General features: G+C 41.4%; 1 protein-coding gene across 1 annotated transcript in view; it reads left to right on the top strand.

The window, feature by feature from the left end:
* Positions 1-12,338: 12,338 nt before the first annotated feature.
* Positions 12,339-16,595, top strand: part of LOC115077685 (extracellular calcium-sensing receptor-like) — a 78,980-nt gene continuing 74,723 nt past the window's right edge. The window contains exon 1 of the mRNA XM_029579976.1: positions 12,339-12,508. Within this exon, the coding sequence (XP_029435836.1) occupies positions 12,339-12,508 (170 nt within the window). The remainder of the gene's footprint in view (positions 12,509-16,595) is intronic.

Below are 16,595 nucleotides of genomic sequence, written 5' to 3'. Positions count from 1 at the left end.
AAGAGTTTAGATTGCGACAGTTGCCTTTTTAGCTGTACTGGTGATGTTGCACTTGTGTCTTTTGCGGTGCCTCCGCTGCCAGTCCCAATAAGTCGATTGCATCTCTCTTTCCCTGATATTATGGATGATTTTATGTGGTAACACTGCCCACTGTCCCACAATAATAATGTTCAGTCTGTTTAAAATTCCCAAATGAACAGACCCACTCAAGAACAATGTTCGGTCTGTTTAAAACACTAAAATGAACTGACCCACTCAAGAAAAATGTTCAGTCTGTTTAAAATACCAAAATGAACAGACTGACTCAATAACAATGTTCACTGTCTTTTTAAAATACCAAAATGAACAGACTCACTCAAGAACAATGTTCTTAAGTCTGTTTAAAAATACCAAAATGAACAGACTCACTCAAGAACAATGTTCGGTCTGTTTAAAACACCAAAATGAACTGACCCACTCAAGAACAATGTTCACTGTCTGTTTAAAATACCAAAATGAACAGACTGACTCAAGAACAATGTTCAGTCTGTTTAAAGTACCAAACTGGACAGACTCACTCTCAATAACAATGTTGTAAAATCTGATTAAAATTCCCAAATGAACAGACTCACTGAAGGACAATGTTCAGTCTGTTTAAAATGCCCACCGCCTCACTGCCTCCCTGGCAGTGCACTCAATGTGTGTGTGCAGTGCACACAGAACTAGCTTGCTTTTAAGCAGATAAGAGGCAGAGTACTCCCGGCCCTGGAACTTCCCAGCATAAAATGAACAGACTCACTCAATAACAATGTTCAGTCTGTTTAAAAATACCAAAATGAACAGACTCACTGAAGGACAATGTTCAGTCTGTTTAAAATGCCCACTGCCTCACTGCCTGCCTGGCAGTGCACTCAATGTGTGTGTGCAGTGCACACAGAACTAGCTTGCTTTTAAGTAGATATGAGGCAGAGTACTGCGGCCCAGGCACTTCCCAGCACAGACCCACTCAAGGACAATGTTGTTAAGTCTGTTTAAAAATACCAAAATGAACAGACTCACTGAAGGACAATGTTCAGTCTGTTTAAAATGCCCACTGCCTCACTGCCTGCCTGGCAGTGCACTCAATGTGTGTGTGCAGTGCACACAGAACTAGCTTGCTTTTAAGTAGATATGAGGCAGAGTACTGCGGCCCAGGCACTTCCCAGCACAGACCCACTCAAGGACAATGTTGTTAAGTCTGTTTAAAAATACCAAAATGAACAGACTCACTGAAGGACAATGTTCAGTCTGTTTAAAATGCCCACTGCCTCACTGCCTGCCTGGCAGTGCACTCAATGTGTGTGTGCAGTGCACACAGAACTAGCTTGCTTTTAAGCAGATAAGAGGCAGAGTACTGCGGCCCAGGCACTTCCCAGCACAGACCCACTCAAGGACAATGGGTTGAGTCTGTTTAAAAATACCAAAATGAACAGACTGACTCAAGAACAATGTTCAGTCTGTTTAAAATGCCCACTGCACTGACAGACTAAGTAATTGGAATTTAACAAAGCAGGAATTTTTGACCCTCCAGAAACATGGATGACATTGAAAATATTAATATCTCTCTCCAAGCCAGCCCAACACCCTCAATGGTAAATAGTGGTCAATGATAGCTGACTAGACCACTAGACTGCTTGAAAGAAACAGGAATAGGAATACTAGTGACTGTAGCTGACCCATGCCACTAATACAAGACCAGGAAATGGAATATTTTTCTTTCCTTTGTTAGCCTAACACAGAATCTGTTCTGTGTTGTCTAATATCTGCTTCTGGTTCTGCTTCTGGTTCTGGTTTTGCTTTACTGCCTGCCTGCCTCAGCCTGCCTCAACCTGCCCAGCCCACCTCCCCACAGAATCGCTGGAAATGTCCGTGAGCCCTCGTGCTGCTGATGCTTATATAGTGGGCTCGTCAGTAAATCCTCAGAGAAGCACTGAATGACAGCGCGATTCGCTGCATTCAGTGCTTCTCTGAAAACGTGAACACAGATTTGCTGCGTTCCGGTATCCATGCCGACCTGTCCAACCCTTTCCTGTGAGTCACTGCGACTCACAGGAAATGGTCAGACAGGTCGGCATGGTTACCGCAGGGGCGCCGCCATTTTGAGGTAATCTGGGGCTCCGAGCTCGCAGCTAATGGCGGCGAGAAAAGCGCGCCTCGCGGTTCAACTTATTCAACGTAGCTATGTTGAATACGTTGGAAATCGCGATCGTTGCGCCTCATCACTTTTTTAAGTTAAAAAAAACAACACCCCTGGTATCAGGGTTAGGGCACTGTGTGCAGGAAGATCACAACACTCCTGGTATTAATAGGGATAGGGCACTGTGTGCAGGAAGATCACAAAACCCCTGGTGTCAGGGTTAGGGCACTGTGTGCAGGAAGATCACAACACCCCTGGTATCAGGGATAGGGCACTGAGTGCAGGAAGATCACAACACCCCTGGTATCAGGAATAGGGCACAAGTTCTAGTCATATTGACTGATCACATTACTTTTTTTGTCAACTACCAACAGTTTCCATTTCCCATCCCCCCAACCATCACCTCAGTTGGAACCTTGGTAACATCAATAGATAAGAGGGCAGCCAGCCAATAGGAATACATATTCATTCCTAACTGACCTTTACTGACCTGGAAAGTGTCAATAATTTGTATCATTTTCTGTTAGTGTTCCTGAGTTTCCATTTCCATTTCCCATCCCCCCAACCATCACATCAGTGGGAACCTTGGTAACATCAATAGATAAGAGGGCAGCCAGCCAATAGGAATACATATTCATTCCTAACTGACCTTTACTGACCTGGAAAGTGTCAATAATTTGTATCATTTTCTGTTAGTGTTCCTGAGTTTCCATTTCCATTTCCCATCCCCCCAACCATCACATCAGTGGGAACCTTGGTAACATCAATAGATAAGAGGGCAGCCAGCCAATAGGAATACATATTAATTCCTAACTGACCTTTACTGACCTGGAAAGTGTCAATTTGTATCATTTTCTGTTAGTGCACACTAACGGGAGTTAGTGCGCACTAACACGATTTAACGATTTTTAACGATAAATCGTTAGCATTTCTATTGTATTGTGTTCTATAACGATTTAAGACGATATTAAAATTATCGGACGATAATTTTAATCGTTGAAAAACGATTCACATCCCTAGCTATTATAGCTAGCTACTGACTAAAAGTAGGAGGGAAAATAAACCTATTAATTTAAGTGGCCAATTCAAAAATGATGCAAATGAATATTATGCATATATCAAACAAATTCTAGTCACATGATTGATGACATAATCACAATATCCACAGACACACTACAGTAGGATTAGAACTTCAAGCTAATAGCTCTATCCCCCATTCCCATTCCCCATCCCCCATATAAAACAATCTGTAAAAAACAGCACCTCGGCTGTTGGTAACCTTGGTAATGAATAAAAAACAAGAAGACACCCAATAGGAATACATATTCATCCTTAAATTGACAAAAAAGTGTCAATTTAGTATCAATTTATATTACTGCGCACTAACATATTTATTTATTTATTTATTTATTTAAAATTTTTTATATACCGACATTCATCCAGGATATCACATCGGTTCACAGTGTAACGCAAATATACGCCATGCATGGCGCTTTACATGGAACAGATAAAACATGTTAACAAGGGAATAACGGGATAAGAGAACATGGGATAAATTGCATTAAATATTAAACAAGAATTGCAATTATATACATATGTACAATGTTGAGAGAACTGAGAGAAAAGGGATTTGGGAATATTAGGGGGGGAGGGGGGAGTGGAGAGCAGAGGGGGGAGAAGAGGGGAGAAGGGGGCGGAAAGAAGAAGGATGGGGCAAAAGCGGGGTACCGAAAGGGGGGCCGTGGAAAGGCAGAGTGGAGATTAGGTGTATGCTTTGGCAAATAGCCAGGTCTTAAGCTTCCGCTTGAAGGATTTCAGGCATTCCTCTTGCCGTAGTTCAACTGGCATTGTGTTCCAAAGGGTCGGCCTGGCGATGGATAGTGCACGGGCTCTTGTGGAGGTTAGTTTGTGGAGTTTGGGAGAGGGGATAGGCATGGTTGCGAGATGTGCATGTCTGGTAGGTTTATTGGACTGGTGTAAGCGGAAGGATTCATTGAACCAGTTCATTTCAGGATTGTATAAAGCCTTGTGGATGAGAGAGAGTGCCTTATATTGTATACGGGATGCTATTGGGAGCCAATGTAGATCTTTTAGAACAGGTGTAATATGGTCATGTTTGCGTAGGTTGGTCAGGATTCGGGCTGTTGTGTTTTGCAGAATTTGAATGGGATGAATGGCGTTGTTAGGAAGGCCGAGGAGCAGGGAGTTGCAGTAGTCTGTTTTGGCAAAGATAGTGGTTTGAAGCACTGTCCGGAAATCAGGGGCATGCAGTAAGGGTTTAAGTTTTTTCAGTGTATGGAGTTTAAAGAAACCATCTTTAAGTATATTGTTGATAAATTTCTTCAGGGTAAAGTGCCCGTCGAGGATGATTCCCAGATCATGGACTTGTTGGGCAAATTTGAACTGTGATAGAGGGGGGAGGATCGAGTGGTTGGGGGGTGAGATGAGCATGATTTCAGTTTTAGTTGTGTTAAGGGCTAGGTGGATGGAAGAGAGGAGATTGTTTATGGATTGGAGGGTATCATTCCAGAAATCCATGGTTTTCGAAAGGGAGTCAGTGATGGGTATGAGCAGCTGAACATCATCAGCGTATATGTAATGGGGGAGATTTAGGCTAGAAAGGAAGTAGCAGAGGGGAAGGATGTAAATATTGAAGAGGGTAGAGGAGAGGGATGATCCCTGAGGGACACCTTGATTAAGGGGGATGGCATTGGATACGTGATTGCCTAGCTGAATTTTGTAGTCTCTGTTGCTGAGGTAGGATGTGAACCAGTTGTGGGCAACACCTGTAATGCCTATTTCAGTTAGGCGCTGTAGAAGAATGGGATGGCTGACGGTGTCAAATGCGGATGAGATGTCAAGGAAGGCAAGTATGTATGATTGTCCTTTCTCAAATCCTTTAAGAATGTGGTCAGTCAGTGAAAGTAATAGAGTCTCCGTGCTGTGAGATTTACGAAAGCCAAATTGTGCGGGGGCAAGAATGTGATTGTCTTCAAGGTATTCTGTCAGTTGCTTGTTGACAGTTTTTTCAAGGAGTTTAGCGATGAATGGAAGGTTAGAAATAGGGCGATAATTGGCTAGATCAGAAGGGTCTAGTTTGGGTTTCTTGAGGATCGGTTTGACAATAGCCTGTTTCAGGGGGAGCGGTACCTGTCCAGAGTTAATGGATAGGTTGATAATGTTTGTTAAAGGTTTAGCAATAATATTGGGTATTGTGAGGAGATGTTTTGTGGGTATGGTGTCAGATGGGTGCGTGGAAGGTTTGGCTTTTTTGATAAAGGTTTCAATTTCTAATGTTGAGGTGCAGTCTAGAGAGGATAGCACTGTGGTATTTTTGCTAGTCATTGTATGGATGAGATCAGGTTCAACGAGGTTGATGGGAATAGCAGAAGAGGGGAACTTTGATAGATATATCAATGCGCACTGTCATGATAGACATATATCAATGCGCACTGTCATGATAGACATATATCAATGATAGACATATATCAATGCGCACTGTCATGTACCTAGTGCGCACTAATAATCCGTTAGTGCGCAGTATGGTGTGGCGGCATGTACTGCGCCCTAATTCCAGAGACCGCGCACTAATGGATAATCCATGCGCACTAACATCCGTTAGTGCGCAGTAATAAAAAAACGACTTTAACCCGAAAATTCATGGAATTTTGATTCTTTTTTCCAACTTGCCGAACAATGACGATTTAGACAATGTCGTTGGCATTGCCTAAATCGTGAAAAACGAATGCACATCTCTACTATCTAACCCACCCCTTGGCCTTACCTAAATTCCCCCCACACCTTATTCGATGGAGTTACTCCTGCCTCCGGCAGGTGTAACTGGTACGCACCGGCACGCGAACCTCCGGCACGGCCGATGTGCCAGAGGTTCTGGGAACGCCCCTGGCCATGCCCCCAGACCACCTTCACACCCCGGCCACGCCCCTGATCCACCACCATGCCCCCGGCCCCACCCCGATCCACCCATTTTCGAAAGACCCGGGACATATGCGCATCCCGGGGCTTGCGCGTGCCGCTGAGCCTATGCAAAATAGGCTCAGTGCACGCAGGGGTAGGTTTTTGGGGGTTACGTGCGCATCTTATGTGTGCAACTCTTTGAAAATCTACCCCTGAGTTTTTAAAATTCACCTTTAGTGGTGAATTTTGATTTTCATTTCCTTCACTGGCTATTCTCTTTCATTGAATTAAAATCTCTCCGTCTCTCTCTCTCTCGCACATATACACACACACAAGCACTTGCAAGTTCTTTGAATAAGTTATAACATCCATCAAACATTAATACTGTGTTATATCCTCACAGATATGCCCTTAGAAGTTAAAAAAACATGTTTACCTCATTATTAATTTGTCTCTAAAGGTTTGCATAAGGGATGATGTAAGAAATTATTTCTCAACCTAGCAATTAAATTGTTACTGCTCTTCTGACAATAATAGTTGTTGTCTCTAATAGAAAATATTCTAATACTAGGATGAGCTCTAGAGGAACAAAACAAAAATATTTGCAATATAAAAGGAAGGGGAAACAGGATTCAATGGAAAATAAAATTTATCTGGAAGAGATTCCACTTCTCCTGTCTCATTTCTCACTGTAAAATACAAGTTTAGCAGGAACATTCTCTCTGACTGGAACACTTTGCAGATGGTTTAGTTTGTGTGATCGTCCAGCAGACAGGAAGGATCAGGGTGCTGTGTAATACAAATTATTAAGAGGTGCCTGATGTTTTCAGAAGTCATGCTGCTTTTATTAACATTTCTGGAGCCATCATCAGAAAATTCACCGCCCAGATCTGGCTGCAGACTGAACATTGGTGAAAAAAGAGAAGACATTCTTAATTACTCACAGAATGGTGATCTGATACTTGGGGGAATTGTTCAATTAACTTTAACAAATAATGAAGATCGTTCTGCATTCATAGAACATCCTTATGCATATTCTTGTTTTTTGTAAGTATTACAGATTCTTCTAGTTTTATGTGTAATGGATGATCTGTTTTGGCAGCTATACTATTTTATCTCATGGATCAAAATGTTGCATGAACTACTTCAATTGTATGCAAATATGTCTCATGGATATTCATTATTAATGTCAATATTCAAAAAACTCACTGAGCATTACTTGTCAAGATAAAGTTATATTTATATAACTTCATTTGTATATTCAGTGGTTCTTATCCAGATAAAAGTGTGGCTGAATATATCTGGATAAAGTTATCTAGATAATTTGACGCCTGCTATTTGACTGACCAGAGTTACCCAGGTGACTTTGCCAGCCAGTGATGAATATCGTATCTGCGCAACTAAATTTAAACTGCCCTGGGAACACTACTAGTGCTGTCCCTTTTCATTCAGCTACATTTTGTGGGTGCAGTAATTTGCCCAGAGAGGATGCAGCCAGTCAATGGTGGTCTAGCAACAAGATTAATCTAGGTACCCTCCAAAGCAGCAGGACAAATCTTTAGAATATTAACTCCATTGTGGATAAGCAGAAATCCTGTGTGGCTGGGAGTTGCTGTAGAGAAGTTTGGGGCACGCTGCTATTGTGGGGAGAATGAAGGCCTCATGTAAAATGGTAAATTGTAATTTTTTTATAATACTACTATTGCTTATCATTTCTATAGCATTTTGTACAGCACATGCAGTGCTGTACAAAAAAAATAAGAGACAGTCCCTTCTCAGTAGAGCTTTTAATCTAATCAAGACAATCCTACATTTCAAAAGAGACTTCGGGAGTTTAATTTATTAAGAAAAATGGTTGCAATAACTAAGACTGTGATTAGGATAAGATTTAAAAGCAGCTTTGAAAAGAATGGATTTTGGATTGAATTTGAATAAGGACAGAGAGGTTGCGTGACATCAATACCGGAAGTCTATTCCAAGTATACAGAAAGGAAAGGTGGAAAGCACCGAGCTGGGAACGAGCAGAGTTCATGAGGAGAGGGGTAGGAAGAGATAAGAGAGGAGAGGGAGTGAGGAAATTGTAAGGAGCCAATATACAGGTCGATACAGTAAAGTGTGCTCCGTCGGAGCGCACTGTCAGCCTGCTCTGGACGCGTGTTTTCCCTTACCCCTTATTCAGTAAGGGGAGGAAAACACGCGGCCCACCCGTGGCACCTAATAGCGCCCTCAACATGCAAATGCATGTTGATGGCCCTATTAGGTATGCGCGCGCGATTCAGTAAGTAAAATGTGCAGCCAAGCCGCACATTTTACTCTAAGAAATTAGCGCCGACCCAAAGGTCGGCGCTAATTTCTTCCGGCGCCAGGAAAGTGCACAGAAAAGCAGTAAAAACTGCTTTTCTGTGCACCCTCCGACTTAATATCATGGCGATATTAAGTCGGAGGTCCCCAAAAGTAAAAAAAAAGTAAAAAAAAAAAAATTTGAATTCGGCCCGCGGCTGTCGGGCCGAAAACCGTATGCTCAATTTTGCCGGCGTCCGGTTTCCGAGCCCGTGGCTGTCAGCGGGCTCGAGAACTGACGCCGGCAAAATTGAGCGTCGGCTGTCAAACCCGCTGACAGCCGCCGCTCCTGACAAAAAGGAGGCGCTAGGGACGCGCTAGTGTCCCTAGCGCCTCCTTTCCCTCGTTTGCACCGCGTAGCCTAATTTAAATACTGAATCGCGCGTACCGGCGAGGGGCCGGTGCGCGCGCCGGGAGAGCTAGTGAAGGAAGCTTTGGTATTATCATAAAGATTTTCTAAATGTCTCTTGTCTGAATGACCAACAATAAAGCCAAATATTTATTTTCATATCAACAATTACTTTTTTACTGTTTAAATAATTCTGTAGCCTAAGCCCACCCCGCACCCCCACCCTTACCCTTTGTCTTTATTTTGCCTAAGTAACCGGATATGGAATAAAAGTGACATAAGAACAATTCCGGAAATGGTCTCTGACTAACAGAGTAAGCAAGAATTCACTATGGGAAAAAACAAACAGGAAATGTGTCACCCCTAATAAAACACAAAAGAAAACATACCCAGAACTCTGTACTCAATGTTTTCTGCTATTTGGGACTGCAAACCTAGTCAAGCTTTAAACACTGATGCTGGAATTATCCTTAAAATCAAAGAATAATCCTTCCTGTGCTGTTCTTAAAACTGGTTTTACCAAGTCACCAATGAATGCCTCAGACCAATAACATACGTTACCCAGCCAGGTCAGCCTCTTCCCCTTGTAAATAACTCTATCTAATGCTATCCTCTCCTCTATTTCTCTTCTCCCAGTTCCATTCTCCTTGTTATTTGTAACTGCCTCCTTCTACACCACCAAGTTACTTTGTTATTTATTGTGCACCCCTGTTTAAATGTAAACCAGCATGATGTGATTGTATCATGAATGCCAGTACATAAAAATCTTAAATAAATAAATAAATAAATAAATAAGTCTTTTCCCCTTGCTTGTCTGAGACCACTTAATCTTCCCAATATCCGCAGTAATTCAGGGCTAAGCAGTCTCTGTCTCACTCTCTGTCTCACTCTCTCTCTCTCTCTGCCACAGGTTATCAGACGGGGGGGGGGGGGGGGGGTGTGCAAATAGAAATGTAAGCACTGACTATTGGGCTGCAATAGGTATCTGAGCAATTCCCCTCTCTCCCATTACCTCCAGACCTCAGCAGTCACTTTACTTCCTCTAGTTGTGCTCTCTCTCCCCTTCAGGATAAAACCATCATCTGATGGGAGCCTACCTGTGGTTTAGATCAAAACAGCAGGATTTGAATTTGGGGAGAAACAATGCAAAGGGGTTTTCTCCCTGGGAGCTAATTCATTGAACCTCCTTCTGGGGCCGATGCTATAATAAACGCGCCCGCTTTCTTAATGCGCACATGGCGTCTGCAAGGGGGGGTGCCATGCTAAAAACAAATTAGGGGGTTGCGCTAGCAAGGAGGTGCTAGGGTCATTGCGTGACCTTAGCGCCTCCTTCCTAATGCGACCCCGTGGTTACCGGCATCAGTCTTCATAACTGCAGTCTATCGGTTATGAAAACCAATGCTGAGTATATCGGCATCGGTCTTCAATGAATCCGGCTGAGGTTTTTTTTTCTTTTTTTAACTTTTAAAGAAGTACAGAAAAGCAGTTTTTTTCTGCTTTTCTGTACTTTTTTTCAAATCGCTCAGCAGGCGTTAATAGCTGAGCGATAAATGTGCGTCTGAGACGCACATTTATTTTTTTTGTATTGGAGTGAATGAGTAATAGCCTCATTCACATGCATTTGCAAATGATGAGCGCTATCTCATTCACTCCACGTGGGACACACAGTAAATAGGCACTAATGCCCCTATTGCATTAGGGAGTGGATTAGCGCCTATTTAACCTGCATCTGACTGTGGGTTATACAGTGCACTTGGCTGAGCGCATTGTATTGCATCGGCACCTGTCTGTGGCTTTGAACCTTCTCTCAGCCTTCCTATCTAAGTCTGCCACTGTTACTGCCCTGCCTGCTCCTGGATCTCTTATACTACCTTGAAGAACTCCTTAAACTTTGGACACTGGTTAGCCAGTTTATGTTTAGATCAGTGTTGTTAATGCTACTATTGCAGCTGCCTTTGCTGCCTTCAGTTTGTTGGACTCTTTATAGAACTGTTATTGTTTATCTTTGCTCCTCTCATGTTGCCTTGGGGATTTTGATGCCTCTGTGCTGCTTGTGATATCCCACTCTATGTCTTGGAGTTTTAAATGCCTCTGTGTGATGCCCCACACTCTATGCCTTGGGGGAGGTTGATCCACTCTGTCTTTCCGTCTCACTCGATCTGCTATTGTCTTCTCTTCTTCTCTGCAACTACTATTAACTTCTGAAGTAGATTGCAGTGAACACCAGTCTGACACTTGTCTGTTTCTTCTCCGTCTCAGTGCTTGTATGTTTGAGAATGGATTCAGCACACATACACAGTATATGATAGACCTTATTTATTTATACACTGTGAGCATTATTGGATTTAGTATTGTACTGTACAACTGTAATACACCACATACTTGTAGCCAGACATGGACAGTATTTGCCTCTTCCAAGCATTCTAATTTTACTTGCTATGCAATACCACTAATCCTGTTGCATTGTTCTTCATCTACCATTTTTTATTCTAATCACCAGCACTGCTTTTGTGGTTGCTCCAAGCTATTCTTGCTATCTTTGGATGATTCCTCCTATGCTCCAGCTGTCTTTGGGTTTCTTTCAAAATTCCCTTCCCCTTAGATTTGTCCTGGAAATTTGATGCTTTTCACACTTGCTACACCACTCATAGACCCGTGGAGTCTTCATGTGACTCATGGTACCCATTGCCCCACAGCTTTTGATGCCGTTCATCTTCCTGCATTAGATCTCACTGTATATTTTGGGGCCTTGCTGCCTCTCTTCTTCGGTTTTGTTCTTCACCCTGCCATTTCTGATTTTATTTTATCCACTGCTGGTCCAGGCCAAATGTGCTACCTTTAGCAGTTTCCACCTCTTCTCCAGCTGTCTTCAAGATTCTTCCCAATTCTCTTATCCTATGGTAACTGCTGACTCCTGATCATGCTATGGCAATGTGATACTTTAACCAGACCTTACCCAGTTATCCTTTATGGTTTCATTTTCTCTTTGACTTTTTCTTCATGCCCTTGCTGTTCTTATAGACAATTGGTGTTTTCAGGTACTTAGTTTTTGATGGATTATGCCATAGCAAAATACAGGGGAAGCAGAAGTACAGCCCTCAAAATCAGAACCATGCTCTTTTATTATTACTGCTTCTCAAGTATTTGCAAGGAAGAAGAAGAAGATGAAGTATGTCCTAGATTCCCTGACTCATAGGATATTGAATAGCTACTGGCTGAAGAGAACTTGGGGTAGGATTGCCAACTGTCTGGATTTTCTCAGGACAGTATGAATATTAGAGGGACTGGAAGCCATGAGGAGGGCTAAAATGACTGGAAAATGTATAGATTTTAGCTCTCCATGTCCAGATATGGATCCCTTTTATATATCCTTTACCAGGCTTCTCATCTAATTTTTCTGTGGAGCTCTGCTTCTCTACCCAGCACCACAGTGTCTCAACTAAATGCTTCCCCATCCACATAGTCTCTTTTGCAGTGTATAGTTCAAGCATCAATTGTTTGAACTGTGTAGGGCACCATAGTCCACATGATTCAATTAGCTGACCTTTAAACTGAGCCCACAAGAGGAGCTAGAACATGGGACCAGTGATTGCCAGGCCCTCTGGGCCCAAGAAAGGAAGCAACAAAGCAATGGCCAAGCCAAAGAAAGAAGACATTGAAGCTGTGGTCAAGACCAGGCCCTCTCAGCCAAAGACAAGAGGCATAGAAGTGGTAGCCAGGTCCTCCTGGCAGAATAAACAAGCCAGGCAAGAGGTAGCTGGGCCCTCCTGATTAAAAAAAAAAAAAAAAAAAAGCGCAGAGCATCAGCAGTGATAAGCCTACATGGCCAAAGAGAGGAGCAATGTCATTCCAACTAAATGACGAAGAGGAGGTGTCCCAATGCCATGAAGGAAGCTGCAACTGCTCTGCTTGCACAAACTGGGAGAAGACAGTGATTGAGTGTGGGTGGTGGAGAAAGCATGCATATATGTGGGGGGAGGGAGAAAGACACATCATATACATGTGGGGAAGGGAGAAAGAGACAACATATATATGTGGGAGGGGGAGATAAAGAGAGTATATGTATGTATATGGATATATGGAGTGAGAGAGACAGTGCATGTGTGGTGAGAAAGAGAGAATGTGTGTGTATGTGTGTATGAGGTGGGTGAAAGAGAGTATGTGTATGTGTATATGGGGTGAGGGAGAGACATCACATGTGTGTGTATGGAGTGGGGGATAGAGAACACATGTATTTGTGTTTGTTCATATAGAGTGGAAGAGAGAGAGCACATGTGTATCTGCACCTCAACGACTTCAGATCAGTACTACAAGCCCTTATCATGTCCAAATTAGACTACTCAAATGCCCTACTACTAGGCCTTCCCAAAAACTCCATTGGCCCCTTACAACTGCTACAAAATGCCGCAGCACGCATTTTAACAAGCACCAAAAAAAAGAGCATATTACTCCCATCCTAAAACAACTCCACTGGCTTCCTATAGCCTCCAGGATCCACTTTAAGACACTCTCACTCATACTCAAAGCCATCCACAATCCAAATATGCAATGGTTCAGCGACTCCCTACAGTTTCGCTCCTCCACCAGACCTACCCGCATGCAGTATCTTGCCACTTTACAAACACCCTCCCCTAGACTCACACATCTCACCTCAACCAAGGAACACTCACTTTCCATTGCAGGTCCAGCGCTATGGAACTCCATACCCTCCAACTTACGCCGAGAACTCTGCCCAAAAAAATTCAAGCAGGAACTCAAAACCTGGCTGTTCAAGCAAGCTTACCCCTGAGACCTTCTCTTCGGCACGTTCCTCCTCCCCACCCCCACCGTCCTTCCCTCCATAATTCACAGCCCTCTGTTTCAAAGTTATAATGTGTAATCACCTCTCAGTAACATATCTATGTATGTTCCAGCAATGTAACTATGTTTGTTACCTCATCTTATAGCCGCCCCCCCCCCCCCCCGACAATATCTTAAATTTATCACTTGTACTCAATTCCATTGCTTGTACATAAGTTAAAGAAGATTAATTTATATATATATATATATATATATATATATATATATATATATATATTCGAAAAAAGAATATTATACTTTAAATCTTCCATCCCTTATTATAGTTTCCCCTCCGTAGTTCACCCCACCTAGTAGCTCCTTGTTTATGTTCTTCCCATTCCCAAGTTTCATAATAAGTTCTACTGTAAAGCCACTGTGGCTGCATTTCTGTTTAATGGTAACCGATGTGATGTTATTAACGAATGTTGGTATATAAAAACGTCAAATAAATAAATAAATAAATAAATAAATAAATAAATGTGTATGTGGGAGAAAGTACATGTATGTGTGTTGGATGGGATAGAGTGAGCCCATGTGTGTATATGTATTTGGTGAGGCAGGGAGACAGCATGTGTGTGTGTATGAGGTAGGAGAAAAAGCAGGATTAATGTTGAGAAGGTAGTAAAAGAAGGGTACTTGGATGCTATGTAGAAGGTAAAAGACAAAAGAAAGAGGCAGGTAGCAGGGGAGATCATGAAAAACAGAGGAAGATAGAGTGCTGATGAGAGGATTATAGGCAGAGGAAATAGTTGATCAAAATACCTCTAAAAGTAGCTGCCATTAATTTTTCTACTATGGAAAACCTTTTCTCAGCTGGAGTAAATAACCAGGATGCAAACTTTACTAAAGTTTCTGTAAAATGATTTTGGAAACATACGTATCGAGCAGTGCCTGAACATATACCATCATCTGTAATGCTTGGGCAGGATCACACTCTGAAAACACAGCAGCCTGCTTCAAATAATCAATCAGGGATGTTAAACATGTTTGTGATTCTAGAGTCCAATTAATTAGTGGGCCTCCCTTAGCATCGGTGAAAATTCCATAAAGAGGTGCTACTTTCATTGAAAAATCCTGTACAAAACGTCTACCAAAAGTATAAACCCTAATATAGATTGCAATTGCTTCAGTATGGTTCAAGGCTGCATCTGAAGCATTTTTTCTTTAAAGCTAGTGGTCAGACCTCTACTTTTCTTTGATATTGTTAATCCCAAAAAAAATCCACCATATGTTTTTCTATAGACAATGTTCTAAAGGAGACAGCATATCTTAAAATTAACCAGACTTGTGATAAAGTTTCTAAATGCTCAATTTCAGTGTGATCAGTCAACATAGACTGATACATTAGAAAAAAATGTTTTAAACGTTTTGCCACATCTACTGAAAAAATAGCTGGGGAATTTAAAAAACCTTGTGGGTGGCACATCCAGACCAACTGAGTGCAATCTTACTACCTAGCCATACTGCAATATTCCTAATATTAGTGGATATTGATCCAATAACAACCCTTATTTGAGTGATAAGTAATATGGCAATTAAAGTTGGTATAGCAGCGTGTCTTACACTGGCTGCTCCTACTACATACCTCATCATATCTCTTGTAATACTTCTTATTAATACTATTTCAGTTCTACACTGATTTGCATTTAAATTAGCCATCTCAACTGCTGAAGCTGGGAAGTATCCTTCTGAGACATTATCCCCTGAAGTCCAATGTTCACTAGCAATTGGTCTGTGCCTGTTAACTGAGGTAGGAAAATCTAACATTTTTCCCTATCCAGCCTGAAACAGTTAATGTTGTGGCAGCAATAATTATAGAATTATGTCCATTTACTTGTCTATCTATTATTCTCCAAGTAGGTATTTGTAATTGGACAGGGGGCTGCAGAATAGTATCTTGGGTATGTTAGTTAAATACTGTTCACCTGTATCCCATCCCCCATGCTGAATTATAAAAGTAATATTTTCTTGACCACTTAAAACTGGATAGCCTTGTGCAGTGACTTCCAGTTGAAATACTGGCCAACCCCTGAATTGTTGAGCCATTATATAGGGCTTAACACTACTCTTCTCTGGGTACCTAGGCTTTTAAGAAAAATTGCCCTATTAAAAATATAACTTTGTCTGAGTATTGAATAGTCCCATCTAAGGTGCCAAATTGTCTTGGTTCTGTTCTGATAGATAGTTCTAAGTAAGAAGGATGTTAATAAGGAGTGGCCTTAAGGGTTACTGACTTGATCTTAAAACCCATGTCACAAAAAATTAATAAATCAGTATACCTGAGAGTATATTTAGTTCAGTTAATTTTTTATGAAAACTGAACCACTCAAATAATTCAGTCAGAGATATATTCTCAAAGGAAGAACATATTTTTTATTTTACATGAGAAAATTATATAATTAAATTTAATTGATTTAATCAATAGAAGTCATAGGTATATAAAATAAAATTAAAAATGGTTGCTTAGCAAATACAAGTTAAATCAGTCAGAGTCTCATGCGTTCTATATTCTGGATAGAATAACAGCAACCCCGAGTGTCTGAATTTCATTGTATATATACCCTTTCTATTGTGGACCGTTGATGGCTTATAGTAAATCTTTGTCAATATGCCCATGTTCAACTAACTCAGAATTCTTCTGTCCTCATGCGTTCTAATTTTCTAAGCATCTACATATATGCATGTCCAAGAAAATATATAACTATAAAAGATACTTTGATCTTACATCAGGCATGCTAATTCAAGACAACTGTGTGCCTTTGACCTAGTATAATTATTCTATCTAATTGACAAATAGCATATTATTTAATTTATCTAACTTTAATATATATTGTAATAATAAAAAGAACTGAATCTCATAATGATTAAAATATATGAAATACTAAATACCATAGACACATGTCCATCCTAATGGTAGAAAGTCAAAAGACATTCTTGTTTATCTAGAGTTTGATGCTAATTAAGACACAGACTCTGGCAACTCTGGCATGCTAG

This window comes from Rhinatrema bivittatum, chromosome 16 (assembly GCF_901001135.1).
Source record: "Rhinatrema bivittatum chromosome 16, aRhiBiv1.1, whole genome shotgun sequence".
Taxonomy (NCBI): domain Eukaryota; kingdom Metazoa; phylum Chordata; class Amphibia; order Gymnophiona; family Rhinatrematidae; genus Rhinatrema; species Rhinatrema bivittatum.
This window is presented reverse-complemented; position numbering and strand designations above follow the sequence as displayed.